At 35.7% G+C, this 16,110-nt stretch overlaps 1 protein-coding gene across 1 annotated transcript in view; it reads left to right on the top strand.

Annotated features, from left to right (window-relative positions):
• The window catches only part of LOC127860830 (serine palmitoyltransferase 1-like), a 34,373-nt gene that overhangs the window by 15,618 nt on the left and 2,645 nt on the right, over positions 1 to 16,110 (top strand). The window contains exons 8-15 of the mRNA XM_052399136.1: positions 2,790 to 2,987; positions 4,391 to 4,486; positions 10,993 to 11,089; positions 12,094 to 12,148; positions 12,569 to 12,686; positions 13,438 to 13,511; positions 14,199 to 14,294; positions 15,463 to 16,110. The exon at positions 15,463 to 16,110 is cut by the window's right edge and continues 2,645 nt beyond it. Coding sequence (XP_052255096.1) covers positions 2,790 to 2,987; positions 4,391 to 4,486; positions 10,993 to 11,089; positions 12,094 to 12,148; positions 12,569 to 12,686; positions 13,438 to 13,511; positions 14,199 to 14,294; positions 15,463 to 15,466 — 738 coding nt within the window. The 3' untranslated portion in view covers positions 15,467 to 16,110. The remainder of the gene's footprint in view (positions 1 to 2,789; positions 2,988 to 4,390; positions 4,487 to 10,992; positions 11,090 to 12,093; positions 12,149 to 12,568; positions 12,687 to 13,437; positions 13,512 to 14,198; positions 14,295 to 15,462) is intronic.

Raw genomic sequence — 16,110 nt, 5'->3', positions numbered from 1 at the left:
GGGTAGATTGATCATGACTTGCAGATGACCCCTATTGATTTTGAGGTCACTTGGTCAAAGGTCAAGGTCACGGTGACCCGAAATAGTAAAATGGTTTCCGGATGATAACTCAAGAATGCATACGCCTAGGATCATGAAACTTCATGGGTAGATTGATCATGAATCGCAGATGACCCCTATTGATTTTGAGGTCACTAGGTCAAAGGTCAAGGTCACGGTGACCCGAAATAGTAAAATGGTTTCCGGATGATAACTCAAGAATGCATACACCTAGGATCATGAAACTTCATGGGTAGATTGATCAAGACTCGCAGATAACCCCTATTGATTTTGAGGTCACTAGGTCAAAGGTAAAGGTCACGGTGACCCGAAATAGTAAAATGGTTTTCGGATGATAACTCAAGAACGCATATGCCTAGGATCATGAAACTTCATAGGTAGATTGATCATGACTCGCAGGTGACCCCTATTGATTTTGAGGTCACAAGGTCAAAGGTCAAGGTCATGGTGACCCGAAATAGTAAAACGATTTTTGGATGATAACTCAAGAACGCTTTTGCCTAGGATCATGACACTTCAAAGGTACATTGATCGTGACTCGCAGATGACCCCTATTGATTTTCAGGTCACTAGTTTATTCTGTTTTCACACTGTCCAGTAAAGAGACTTACAAATTGAATTTTTGACACATGTTAATTCATAATGATGTATAAGCCTTTGTTTCTGTGCCAGTAAATACTATGTTTATGGAAATGACGTGAGAATTCAACATTTAAAAAACCAATGTAATATGATATGTAATATTATATGGCAACAGGACAGTTGTGATTTGCTGGGTCAATTCTATTTAGCTTGACCATCCAAGCGGTTGATAGCTTTGACAAACTGGTGGTCTGAAACATTGAGAAAATGTCACGATTCACTGACAATAAATCAAACATGTAATTCTTGCTACGCAACTTGCATTTAATTTTGTCAATTCAAATTATACATAAAAATATATAATTAATTTTTAATCTGCTTGTTAATTGAAAAACAGCAACACAGTCTGTATGTATAAAACAATGTTAATACATAAATAGGATCAAGCATATTAAGATATCAACTTAGATTTAGTTTCCTTTACTGTACAGGATTTGTAAAGTTAGGTTAATATTTGTGTATTGAACAAAAATAACAACAGTGTAAAGAAAAGTTAATTTGGGGATGTTCTATCCAAACCCTGAGGGTTCAGATTTCCTCAAATGCCAAGTAAAGATTGTAAATTTCAACCCACTCATCTGGTTAGTTTTCAGAGGCACATATAATTAACTTTTAGGCTTAGTGTCTCATTTGTACATGCATTACTGTATTAACTCCAAATCAACTAGTACAAGTGGTAGGCCAGTATTACATGGACTGGTGTTCACTGTTTACACAGTTTCACAACCCCATCTGATACTGGTCAGTATCTTGGCAAGTGGCCAAAGTTGGGAGTGGAATTAATGGTCTAATACATAACTGACTTCTGTGTGTGGTAAACACATGATACTGGTCATGTGGTCAAGTTGCACTTATATACATTTGCCCAATACACAACACTAGCCTTGGCTATTTTTAATCAGATTGCATTGCTATCTATGGTGGTCATTGACTAGGGGAGTTAACTGCTATAAATAACATGTTTCATTACCATTAATAAATAAAACATAACAAATTGTGTGCACGTTTCACATATTGTCAAATAAGTCAAAATGTGTGAAAGGAATCCAAAAAATCAAAGACTCAATCATATAATGGATATAATTGATTAGTATAGGTCCTGATTGGTTTTTGCACTATTAATTGGATACATTTCACAGGTCATTGACATACAGTGACAAAAAACATATTCACACAATGGCTGTCACTACAACGGAGAGCCCATATGGGGGGCATGCATGTTTTACAAACAGCCCTTGTTGTTGTTTGCAATAAAGCTTGGTCAATTTAAATCATCAGATATGTCTTCAAGGGAGTTGTTGAGTCCTGAAATAATACTTCAGTTTAATATATCAGTTTTCATCAAATATATCTGAAAATGTTTTAGCTTAATAGAGCCAGGTCAAGTGCTCTTCCTAAAAGGAGGCACGCATTGCCATTTTATGGCTGCAAGTTGATCCAAAATTTTGCCTTTCTGCATATACATGCATGTTTTCCAAATGTTGTTATCTCTTCTTAGAAAGTATATTCTACATCATAAACCTGCAGGCTGCTAACTGTCTAACAAGTCCCACTCGTTTTATTGTTCCAAGTTTGTTCTGAATAACAATTCAGTAAAATTAGAAGAGTGCTGTTAAAACTGTTATGTTGCTCAATGATAATTGGTTCTCAACCATATGCTTTGTTTAATGTGTGGAATTTCTTGCATGCTTTATGATTTAAAAGAAATAAGTTTCTTACTATGTCAACTCAAGCCCTTGCAATTGAAAGAGGAAAAAGTTGACATCATGATGCATGGAACAGAGTTAATAAGATCTTCTAACTATCTTGTCCAGGGCTTCCATCAGACCATGTACCATATAATCTACACATCTTTTGTTACTAAAAAAAAACAATTACGTTTTAAATAGAATTATGATGATGATAAAAAGAAATTGGGCCTTGCTGTGGAAAATCCAAGCTTAACGCATGTGTGAAGTGTTGTCTCAGATAAGCCTATGCAGTCAGCTCGACAAGAAATTCCATAAAGGCTAGTCTAGGACAACACTTTGCGTACATGCATTAAACCCCAGTTTCCCAGACTGTGACTTGATTGTTTTATTCAAAAGCTTCCCAAGAAGGCGAAGGTTACCCGCCGCTTCCTAGTGGTGGAAGGACTGTATGCAAAACATGGTGATATATGTCCACTGCCAAAGCTGGTCGAGTTGAAGTGGAAGTACAAGCTGCGAATCTTCATCGAGGAGAGTTTTTCATTTGGTGTGCTCGGGGACAATGGTCGAGGTGTAACAGAACATTTTAATATCAAGGTTTGTGCCTAAGTGTTTTCACCTATTATTTTTCATTGATCCTTGCCCCAAGTTTCATGTACAAAGTTAATAATTCTTTTTGCAATTAACATATTTAAATTGTTAAGATGTTTTTTTTTATGTATTTGATTAAGTAGTTGTTTTGTTCTGCTAATGTTGTAAAGTTTTGTCTGTTTGTCAGTTACAACAGGTTTAACTACTTATTTATAAGTTTATAGGTACTGCAAATAAAATTCTGTTGTACAATCTACTTGTGTTTAAAGTGATCATCAAGATATTAATAGAATAGATTCTAAATGTCATTATGACAGGGTGTGATTTCTCTTTCTTTCAGCGGATTTCCTTTCTTTCAATGATAAAATAATTTTACATTTTACATAGTTTTACATAGTTTATGTAAATGTTTATGTAAACATGTACAAATGAAGAGTATTGTTGAACCCTATGAGAGGGTAGAGCATTTTCCTTCCCTTATGTGGTTCTTAAATCACACCCTTGTAGTAAAAAGCAGTCCTGTAAAAAGTAGAGCTGTAACTATTCACTCATCACTCGATTCGATTCGATTTCGATACCAAATGGTTCGATTCAATTATTTTCGATTCGATTCAAATTAAACTATTTGCAGCTTATTTGGCATACTATTTCATGTTTGGTTTGTCAAGGGCATGAATTAATATGTTAACCAAACTTATTAATTCATTATGTTGTACATTTAAAGTGTTTAATTTTTTAAATAAAATTTAAAAACGCATATTGTTTTATAAGAAACAAATTTATGGAACAAAACTTCTTGTTGAGTTATTCTTAAATAACATTGAATGCACAATCTTTTACATGTGTTAAACAGAAAAACAAAACAAAAACAAACATGTAAGTATATAAACAACTTCCTGTTGAATTCTTAAAAGAATGCACACAGTTAAGTAAACAAACAAACTGACTGATTTCAACAAACGTCAACAAAACACGTTTTGCAAGTTGCCTTTGCATCAGAACCTTCGTGAAACACAAAATGTTCCCATACTTTTGATTTTAATTTTGACGGTGCGTCTTTCAGCGTGGTTTAAGAAGCCATTTTACCGGCTGATGTAATGCTCAGCATGTTATTCATTCATTCATTGGATGCCATATTGGCTACTGACCAATCACAAGACGTATTACAAATGACAAGAAAGTTTAGACAACGTATTTGGAAAGTAAGGTTTAAAATGCGGATCAATCGAGAATTCAGCGAATCGAATCGAAATTGGCCGTATTGGTATCAAAATCGAATCGGCGGCGTTTAACCGGTTTTTCGATGCATCGAACAGCTCTAGTAAAAAGTATGTTTCCAAGCTCATGTGGTTGAAGTGTCGTCCCACATAAGCCTGTGCGGTATGCAGCTCTTGTATTTCTAATTACAGCTGGATGAGGTAGACCTGGTAGCTGCCTGCCTGGAGAACGCAGTGGGAGGGGCTGGAGGATTCTGCTGTGGAAAGAAATACATTGTTGACCATCAGGTGAATACTAACAGTTATCTGTGCCACACTTTGGCCGCAGTATTATATAGAGAGAAGATATGTTGAGAAATATATTTTGGTAACAATCTGAGTAATCTGATGTCCATTATAAATTTTATCGCATTTGTTTCCTGTTTGTGACCCCTGCAATTAGAGAAGCCTGTCCCTCAGTCAATTCATTTGTCAGTTTGTACGAGATTACACCAAAATGACACATTTTTATTATATACCATCAATAATGCTTCCTAAAAAGTGTTTATACTTGCATAATTTTGTCGTTGAACTTCATCAATTCACCAACATCACCTGATTGCATTTACATTTACCTCCTTATGGGCTTCTGGTATTTCAGAAGGTCCATATTCTTGGTTCACCCAAAATTACACATTTCAGCAAACATGAATACTTCTTGCTACAAAGATTCAATATATGCATGGATACTATCTATGCACAATCAACGCACCCACATCACCTGACCTTATTTTTACATTGACCTTATTTTGTACTTAGACGGGCCCATGAATCATTACTAACAATGCTCTCATCGGGGGCATTAGCGTTTATTGAAGCATCTTTTTCAACTGTAAGTACATAATATTACTAAATGCCATTCAGGTGAGCTTTTGTGACCGGTCTTTGTCTGTCCTACGACCGTCCGTCCGTCCGTTAATATTTGTTCCTAAACACTCTAGAGGCCACATTTATTGTCCGATTTTCATGAAACTTGGTCAGAAGCTTAGTCCCAATGAAATCTCGATCAAGTTCGAAACTGGGTCGTGCCGGGTCAAAAACTAGGTCACTAGGTCAAAAAAAAAGAAAAAACTTGTAAACACTGTAGAAGTCACATTTCATGCCCAATCTTCATGTAACTTTGTAAAAATGTTTGTCTTAATGATATGTTGGTTGAGTTCAAAAGTTGTTCTGGTCCGTTGAAAAACATGACCGCCAGTGGGTGGGGCAGTTTTCCTTATTTGGCTTTAGAGAAACCTTGTAAACACTCTGGAATTCATAATTTTTGCCCAATCATCATGAAAGTTGATCAAAACATTGGTTTTATTGATTTCTCGGATGAGTTAGAAAATGGTCCAGATCGGTGAAAAAACATGGCCGCCAGTGGGCGGGGCATTTTTCTCTATATGTGTATATTGAAAACATGTCAACACTCTAGAAGTCACATTTTTGGCCCCATTTTCATGAAATTTTGTCAGAACTTTTGTTTCCTAGCTACGAGAGTTGAGTGTGAAAATGGTTCCGGTCTGTTGAAAAACATGGTTGCCAGGGGGACGTGGCAGTTTTCCTTATATTTATATAGTAAAAAGGCTTGCAAACAATCATGAATTAAAGGGGCCTTTTCACAGATTTTGGCATGTTTGGAAGTTTGTCATTAAATGCTTTTTATTGATAAATGTAAACATTGGATCTAAAAAGCTCCAGTAAAAAATCAAGAATAAAATTTTTAAAAAGGAAAAAAAAGTAGCCCGCAGCAGGGCTCACACCAGTGACCCCCGGAGTCCTGGAGTAAAAAAACAATTAGACCGCTCGGCCATCCTGCCAAGTATGTGCAAGCGAGGTATTTTATACTTTATATAAGCAATCTTCGTAGTGTCACACAATTAAATGACAACAACAGAACTCTCCAAATTATTCAATATTCAATCAACGCTTTATAATTTTCAGGTTTTTAAATCGTCAAAAGATGCATATAATGGCTATATCAGATCATGGTAAATGTTCAGTATTACTGTTTTCTCACAAATATCATAACAAAAACGAAAATTTGCGAATCTGAAACAACTTTTTTCAATTTTGTCAATTTACCAAAACGTGAAGATCTCTTTAAGGTCATGTAACATGTGAATCAACTCTTTTAAATTTTGCATTTAAGAATACAGTAGTTACTCCCCTTATAATTACTAATGTTTTCAAAATAATACAGTGTAGTTGTGTTTCATTTATGTGTTAATTTTATTCGAGTTTGGATGTTTCATGCCCCCTTTCAAAGAAAAGGGGGCATTTAGTGATCGGACTGTCTGTCTGTCCGTCTTTCCGTCACATTTGCATTTAGGTTTCCAAAAATGCTCATAACTTCTATGTCCCTAGAGATATAACCTTCATATTTGGTATGCATGTGTATATGGACAAGGCCTTTTCATACGCACACAATTTTTTTACCCCTGTGTCCTTTACCTTGAAGTTAGGGTCTGTGTTTAGGTTTCGAAATCTGCGTTTTGGTTTCGAAAAATGCTCATAACTTCTATGTCCCTTGAGATATAACCTTCATATTTGGTATGCATGTTTATATGGACAAGGCCTTTCCATAGGCACACAAATTTTGACCTCTATGACCTTAACCTTGAACTAAGGGTCCGCGTTTAGGTTTCGAAATCTGCGTTAAGGTTTCGAAAAATGCTATAACTTCTATCAAAGCGTTTATAAGGGGGCATATGTCATCCTATGGTGACAGCTCTTGTTTTTAGCTCACCGTTTTTAGCTCACCTGATTGCTCAGGTGAGCTTTTGTTACTGGTCTTTGTCTGTTGTCCGTCCGTCCACATTTGTTCGTAAACACTCAAGAGGCCACATTTATTGTCTGATCTTCATAAAACTTGGTCAGAAGATTTGTCCCAATAAAACCTCGATGGAGTTTGAAACTGGGTCATGTTGGGTCAAAAACTAGGTCACTAGGTCAAAAAAAAAGAAAAAGCTTGTAAACACTGTAGAAGTCAAATTAAATGCCCAATCTTCATGTAACTTTGTCTATATGTCTGTGTTAATAATATGTTGGTTGAGTTCAAAAGTGGTTCAGGTCCATTGAAAAACATGGCCACCAGTGGGCGTGGCAGTTTTCCTTATATGGCTATAGAGAAAGCTTGTAAACACTCTAGAAGTCACAATTATAGCCCAATCATCATGAAAGTTAATCAAATCGTTGGTTTTATTGATATGTCGGACAAATACAAAAACGGTCTAGATCGGTGAACAAACATGGCCGCCAGTGGGCGGGGCATTTTTCTCTATATGTAAAAACATGTGAACACTCTAGAAGTCACATTTTTTGCCCAATTTTCATGAACTTTGGTCAGAACATTTGTTTCCTTGATACGAGAGTTGAGTTGGTAAATGGTTCCGGTCAGTTGAATAACATGGCTGCCGGGGGGGGGGGCAGTTTTCTTATATTTATTTAGTAAAAAAAAGCTTGTGAACACTCTAGAAGTCACATTTTTTGGCCAATCATCTTGAAACTTGGTGAATAGATTTGTTTTATATATATCTCAGATGAGTTTGCAAATGGTCCCGATGGGTCAATAAACATGGCTGCCAGGGGTGGGGCAGTTTTCCTTATGTGACTATATAGAGAGAAACCTTGTGATCAAACATTATAGTAGTCACATTTTTTGCATAATCATCGTGAAACTTATTCAATACATAATATCATTGGTTTTATTGATTTCTTGGACAAGTTGGAAAATGGCTCAGAATGGTAAAACGCACTTTTTAGCTTACCTGATTGCTCAGGTGAGGTTTTAGTATTGGTCTTTCTCCGCTGTTTGTCCGTCAACATTTTGTTAGTAAAACACTCTAGCATTCACATTTCTCAAGCATTCTTTATTAAAGTTGCTAAAAGATCTCAGTCAAGTTTGATGATGAGCAAAATCACATAATTAATGCCGTAATTATTGCCCTTAGATGGTTCACATTTTCATTATTTTATACAAAATCCTTGTAAGCAAAGTTTGATGTTTGGGGGGTCAGCTCAAGATATAGGTCACCATTTCAAATCTTACAAAAACAAAAACACTCCCTACGCCAGAGTTTTGGTTCAATAAGGATGAAACTTGACAAGGATATTTGTCTGGTCAATATCTGGGTCATGTTTGACATTAGGTAAAGATTGAATGAACCGACTCCTCTCAGGTGAGCGAACTAGGGCCATCTTGGCCCTCTCGTTTTATAAAGTTCCTACTAAAAGGGGATTTGTGGAGATTTTTTTGCTTTATTTACCTATTTATTTAAGTTCCCATCTTAATATAATTTTAGAAACATGCTTATTTTCTAATCAATGCCCGTAATTTTTATAAAGCTTTTTGTAAATATAATCAATGTAATGGTTGGTTGTAAAGCAATTTGTCAGAGTTTAAAGAAAAGCATAATTAACCAGGTTTTTCGAAGAAAAAAACTGGTTATTAGATTGGCGAATGTCGGCAGGCGGGCGGAACAAGCTTGTCCGGGCCATAACTCTGTTGTGTATTGTCAGATTTTAAAACCATTTGGCACATTTGTTCACCATCATTAGACAGTATTTCGCGCGAAAGAATGATGTCGATATCTCCAAGGTCAAGGTCACAATTTGAGTTTAAAGGTCAAAAATGGCCATAAATGAGCTTGTCCGGGCCATCACTTTGTTGTTCATTGTCAGATTTTAAAATCATTTAGCACATTTGTTCACCATCATTAGTCGGTGTGTCACGCGAAAGAATTACATCGATATCTCCAAGGTCAAGTTCACAACTTGAGTTTGAAGGTCAAAAATGGCCATAAATGAACTTGTCTGGGCCATTACTATGTTATTCATTGTGACATTTTAAAATAATTTGGCACATTTGTTCACCATTATTGGATGGTGAGAATTATGTCAATGTCTCTAAGGTCAAGGTCGCCACAACTAAAAATAGATTGATTTTGAAACACCTATGTAACTATGAAAGGATGATAACTCAAGAAGGCTTAGGCCTAGGATCATGAAACTTCATAGGTAAATTGATCATGACTGGCAGATTACCCCTATTGATTTTCAGGTCAATAGGTCAAAGGTCAAGGTCACAGTGACTTGAAATAGTAAAATGGTTTCTGAATGCTAACTCAAGAACGCTTAGGCCTAGGATCATGCAACTTCATGGGTACATTGATCATGACTGGCAGATGACCCCTATTGATTTTCAGGTCACTAGGTCAAAGGTCAAGGTCACAGTGACTTGAAATAGTAAAATGGTTTCCGGATGATAACTCAAGAATGCATACGCCTAGGATTATGAAACTTCATAGGTACATTGATCATGACTGGCAGATGACCCCTATTGATTTTCAGGTCACTAGGTCAAAGGTCAAGGTCACAGTGACTCGAAACAGTAAAATGGATTCCGGATGATAACTCAAGAATGCTTACACCTAGGATCATGAAACATCATAGGAACATTGATCATGACTGGCAGATGACCCCTATTGATTTTCAGATTTTCAGGTCACTTGGTCAAAGGTCAAGGTCACAGTGAAACAGTAAAATGGTTTCCGGATGATAACTCAAGAATGCTTACATCTAGGATCATGAAACTTTATAGGAACTTTGATCATGACTGGCAGATGACACCTATCGATTTTCAGGTCGCTAGGTCAAAGGTTAAGGTCACAGTGACCTGTAACAGTAAAATGGTTTCCGGATGATAACTCAGGAATGCTTACACTTAGGATCATGAAACTTCATAGGTACATTGATCATGACTGGCAGATGACCAGTATCAATGTTCAGGTCACTAGGTCAAAGGTCAAGGTAGCAGTGATTCGAAACAGTGAAATGGTTTCCGGATGATAACTTAAGAATTATTAGGCCTAGGATCATGAAACTTCATAGGAACTTTGATCATGACTGGCAGATGACCCCTATTGATTTTCAGGTCAATATATCTAAGGTCAAGGTCACAGTGACAAAAAAACGTATTCACACAATGGATTCCATGACAACTGACAGCCCATATGGGGGGCATGCATGTTTTACAAACAGCCCTTGTTTTCTAATTGAAATCAAGGTCAATTTTACACAAGGGGGTTTAACAATACACATTTTGAATTGTCTCCCTTTTTCAGACTTTTTTTTCAACTGAAAACCTGGTTTTGTGACAATTTTGTCCCTTGTTTTAAAGATGTTATAATAATTTTGAAGAAACAAAATTAATAAAATTGCCCATTTCGAGCTGCCTAGTTTCCATCAAGGGCGAAAACAGACTCACTACACTGAGTGAGTGTAGGAATCTCATAAAGAGAATAAATGCTTACTCATAATTTTGCTTTCACATGATTGAGGTGTGTTGCAATTTATTGAGAAAAAGTAGTTGCATAATGGTTTAATATTTATGGATTTCAATTACAAAACTGCATAAAAATGTGTAAGGTAACTTCTCACTCAATCCTTTATGTCCGGATTGAGTCTTCTATGTGGCATGTGAATTGCTCTGGAAAAACAGGGCCTCATACAAGTACATAAAGTGTCTTCCCACATTCACTTGTGCAGTGTGCACAGACAAATCAGGGAGGACATTTCCTACTTTTATCGATTTTTTTGTTTATAGGATGTCTCTTCTAAACTAAAATAACTCTCTGCGAAAACGGTTGTCTCAGATAAGCCTGTGAGGACTGCCTAGGCTTATCTGGGAGGACACTTTCAGCACATGCATTAAGCCCCGTTTTCCCAGAGCACAACTCGTACATATTTCACTGTTTTGTTAAACCTTTCAGAGGCTGTCTGGTCTGGGCTACTGTTTCTCGGCTTCCCTGCCCCCAATGCTGGCCTCTGGAGCCATCCAGTCCCTCAACATAATTGAGAATGACCAAAGTATGTACAAACACCGCTTTTTTAAGCATTTCTTTGGGATTAAGTTCTGACGAAGGGTCAAGACCTAAAGTGGGTCCTCTCCATAATAATGGCGGCAGGGCATATAATAAGGGCCCCATATCTGTGTGTACGTACATGTATGTATGTATGCATGTTTTGGAGTCGTCCGGCTCATGACCTGTTGCTCTGTATGGGACTTTGAAAAGAATAAGCACATATGGTCATAATTTGAGACAAGTTGTCATGTGCAGTAACCATGTTGTGCACATCAAGGTCACAGTTTTCACTTTTTCTATAAATGGATATAGGACACTAAATGGTGTTGTCCGGCCCATAACTTTCTTTATGAGACTTCAGAATACATTGGCTAAATAATCATCTCATGAAGACAACTGCTTGATGCAATAACCATGTTACTTGCCAAATGGTCAAGATCCAAGTTAACACTTGAAATGTTCACATACTCTTTATATGGATATAGTGGATGTTTATGTCTGGCCCATTTCTGTGGTTCATTATGGAATTTTGAAATAATGTGGCAAAAACAATCATCATATTTAGATATCTTTGCTTGAAGGTCAACAACAGTGGGGTCCTGGCCCTTTTCCTTCCTAATATTCTTTCAGGGTTTTTTAGCTTGTCAATAAGATCTTAACTGTTATTTTTATTCAATAAAGGATACTTTACATTTAATTGTCAATGTGAAATCTAATGATTGATGTTGCTCTTCATTTAAATTGTGACACTGTGCAAGATGAATGTTGTGATATTTTAGATATTGGTCACATGCTGCTATGAATTATAATATCAACATTCATTTAACAACAAATTAAAAAATCCAACACCTTTGTACATCTTATGTATATTTCTTTCTATAATTATTGGATTGTCACAATCAGACTGCTATGAAATTCTTTTGATGTCTGTTTATTTTCTCCAATCTTGGTAAAATAGTTGGTTTTTTGTACATTCTATGTTACATTAATGCACTTCTTTTATTTCAGGCCTTTTTTCAAGGCTCCACCAAAAAAGTGAAAAGATACACAAAGAATTGTCCAAGTAAATATTATTTTACTTATGATGGTTAAAATTGTGATTTGTCACTTAAGTGTCTGAAATTGACAAATGTTCATAAATTCATATTTAAGACAATATAATGTGCTATGTCTTTTGTCAATGTTTTTTCGGTACAATTCCTTTAATAGACTTAATTAAGTTAATTAACTGTTTTCTTTTGTATCTGCTAGCTGGTCTTCATAATGGGAAAGCTCTTAAAATTTCTGCTTCCCCTATTTTATTGAGAACATCCAGAACAATCCCTCATTTCCTGTTGTATTGGTCTTGTACATTTGTTAAATACAATCCTGCGTTTTGATGCAAATATATATTTTCATAGAAAGTACTTGCATTCCCTGTTCTATATGTTATTAGTTGTGCACATTTGCTCCGAAATTTGAAGCATACGACCCTCTGTTTCAGGATTGAGGGCATGCGTGTGATGGGTGACAAAGTGGCCCCAATCAAGCACCTGAGTCTAGCTGAGCCCAGTGATGATCGTTCCCTTGACAACCGAACCATTGAGAAAATCACCCAGGAGGCAAGTCAGGCATTTGGGGCCCTTGCAATTCTAATATTACTTTGGGAATGTTTAAACTTTGTTGTCCAAATAATTAAAATATAAACAGAGCTTAACCGGTCATAGAAAAAAGAGCGATTCCACTATTTTGTTTATCATTATGTGTGGATTTCCTTAAAGCTTAATATATAAAGCTCATAATAATTGACAATTGGAGATTTGTAAAACTGCTAGAACTTAATGAATTAACCCTACTTATTTATAAGTGTAAAATCAAAAAGATCATCTTTTATCTTAAAACAAACTTCAGCTAATTATCAAAGTAGTGTGATGTATCCTCCTTACAGAAGGTTTATTCCTTTTCAATAACAAAATTGCTCATTAAATATTGTAAACTTTACTGGATTGGTTTGAATTGTCGATATCGGAGGAAATAAATAATACATACCCTTGATCATTCCATTGAATATGCTGTCATAAACTTAAGTTGTTACTTAAATGTTGCTGTGTATAATGCTCATTTTTAGCAAGTTGGGCTTTATGCATGGGCGTAAGTGTAATCCCAGATTAGACTGTGTAGTCCTACAGGGGAATCAGAAACGACACTTTCCGCTGTTTTGCAATTCTTAGCTTGAAGGAAGTCTCTTCTAAATAAAAAAAATGCCTACAGGTATTTAGGCGGAAATTGTCATACCTTATATGGAACAACACTTTATGCTTGTGCATTCAGTCCAGTACTCCTTAAACAAGGCTTACATCTTAATATTTGCAGGCTATGGAGCGAGGGCTGGCCTTGACCCCTGCACGCTATCTGGAGCATGAAGAACACCAGCTTCCACCGCCCAGGTAACACCTCTCTCTCATTGTGTCTTATTGTAAGTATTGCTGGCACCACTGTTTGAAGAATGGGAAGTGATTCTATTGATGAAAGCAACTAATTCATTATGGATGACAAGGTCTGTTGTTCTGCAAATTGTGGAATAATTAGCCATATGAGTGTCTACCGGCAAGAATTATGCATGCAAAAAGGCTCTTGATTGAAATATTTAAGAGGCCAAGGTTTTTGTTGTTCTTTCTGTACCTCATACCAGGTAAGATGTATAAAACAGAATATCCCAGATGTTGTATAAGTGATTCAACGCTGTCAAACAAGGATCCAGACTTTCACAAAGTTCTAACCTTTTAAATTCATATAACCTTTACTGTTTACAGACAAAACGTGCCTGTATGTTACTATATAGTAACCATGAGCTCAAAAATTCTAACAAAAACAAGGACATGCCATTTTTTTTAGTTATAATATTTAAAAAACAAAGTTTTTATTCAATTAAATGTATTGAACTACTGTATGTGCATGGTATGTTCCAAGTGTAATGCAATTGGGCCAATATCACGATTTCATTATTTAATATACATTGTAATGTGTATATTTTGGGAAAAACTCTCTTATAAATAAATGCCATATATGGCACATTTAATGCTCTATTTGAAAAAACTGCTGCATATATCAGAACTCTGGTTTTCTGATTGCAGTATTCGCATAGCAGTGAATGTGAAACTGACGGAGGATGAAATAGCAAAGTGCATGGACATCATTGCAGATTCCTGCCATGCAGTGCTTGGAAAGAGGTGAATAGAAGTTTCATTCATAGAAATGGTGTCATTTTTGTTGATGGCTCTATGATAAGTTTAAGATAGTAACAATGAATGAGTGTATATTTGTGCGTGTGTCTTACCATTTTAGCTTGTCAGGACTGTTTCTTTATGATTTATTATTGAATTTTAAAATAAATATTGTGCTCTATGCCACAACGGTTTCTCATGTGAAAGACCTTTGTCCCTACAATGAATCATGCAACATCGGCTTAATTTTCCACAAATGTTCAACATGTGATATTAAATATTGTGTCCCTAATTCAAAGGTCAAAGCCGCACTTAGAGGTAAAAGGTCAAGTTAGGGCATAAAACATGGTGTATTAGCTCATAATGTATAATTCATCATGTTATTTTTAAAAAACATATCACAAATGATCAAAACATAGAAACTGCATGTCAGGTGTAAGATTTTGTTCGTATGAAAAATATCGAGATTATGCTTGGTAAAAGGCCGAATTTGGACACAAAGAAGTCTGAATTTGATAGTATTTCATCATTACTCAGGTAATTTGAAAATAACTTACCCTAAATGTACAGCATAATAAAATATCATGTCAGATGCAATCTCTTTGTTCTTAGTTCACATATCAATGTAACACTTTAAAATCTTGGTAAGAAGAATGCGCATCAGCTTGTCCAGACATAACTATGTCATTCAGCTGACTTTTTTACCACACAATTTTCACTATGTGTCTTCCCAATCTGAAAAGTCAAGGCTAAACATGAGCATCAAACAGCTGGTGAAGAAATTCTGCACTTGGTCCCAACATAATGCAAGGTAAGGCCTATATCCAAAGGTCAAAGATCAAGGTCAATCACCAAATATTGGCATGATGCAGCTTTTGAAGTGTAAAACTTCATCATTGGAACTGCAATTTTAAAGTGTGATTTCCATGCCGTTGAAAAGACATGTTGTGCAAAGAGCTTGTGTTCTAAGCTTAAACGTTTGAGTCACACTCATTTTAAGTTATTAAATGAATAACATTCTTGAACGATATCATCATGTTGTCGACAGCCATCTTGTTATCACATTGGAATCGGGGAACGATAAAAACAAGGTCGAGTTATTGTTCAAAATGTGTTAATATTGTCAGCTGTTTGTATATCTCCTATTACTCTGCCAAATATTTGTTTTTTTCAGTTAAAATGGAGTTTGAAGTGTACCACATTGCCAGCCAACGAAGCTGTAAATAAACTGAAAATAGTGCCTATGAAATCAAAACCTGTGTATATTGTATTTAATTTACAAATATTATGCAAGAAACACTGTGACTTACGTTTTCATAATGAAAGATGCAATCCACATTTAAAAAAACTAATAACAAAATATCTCTTCTGACACTAGAGAAAGTAAATGTAAATATTTTAAATTCAAAATAATCTGAAATGGTATTGTTTACAACAAAATATACAAAAATGTAAAAGAACGATGTAAAATCGCCAAAATGTAACTATTATATTTAAGCCAGGCTATTGGAAAAACACGCTTGATGCATGTCCGTAAAGTGTCGTCCTAGATTAGCCTCTTATCAGGGTCGTCTTTTTCAGCTTTCATGATTTTTTTTGTTTAAATAAAGTCTCTTCTAAAAGAAAATCCAGTAGAGGCGAAAAGTGTCATCACTGATTAGCCTGTGTGGATGGCACAGGCTAATCTAGTATAACAATTTACGCACATGCACTAAGTTTTCTCAGAGCATGGCTACATTATATCCTCAAGGCTGGACATTCATATGACTGTATATTATAAAAGTTGTATATTATAAAAGTAAGATCTCCTTTCTACAATGTA

Source organism: Dreissena polymorpha, chromosome 15, assembly GCF_020536995.1.
Source record: "Dreissena polymorpha isolate Duluth1 chromosome 15, UMN_Dpol_1.0, whole genome shotgun sequence".
NCBI classification, from domain to species: domain Eukaryota; kingdom Metazoa; phylum Mollusca; class Bivalvia; order Myida; family Dreissenidae; genus Dreissena; species Dreissena polymorpha.
Note: the sequence above shows the minus strand (reverse complement) of the source record. Positions and strands in the feature narration are given on the sequence as shown.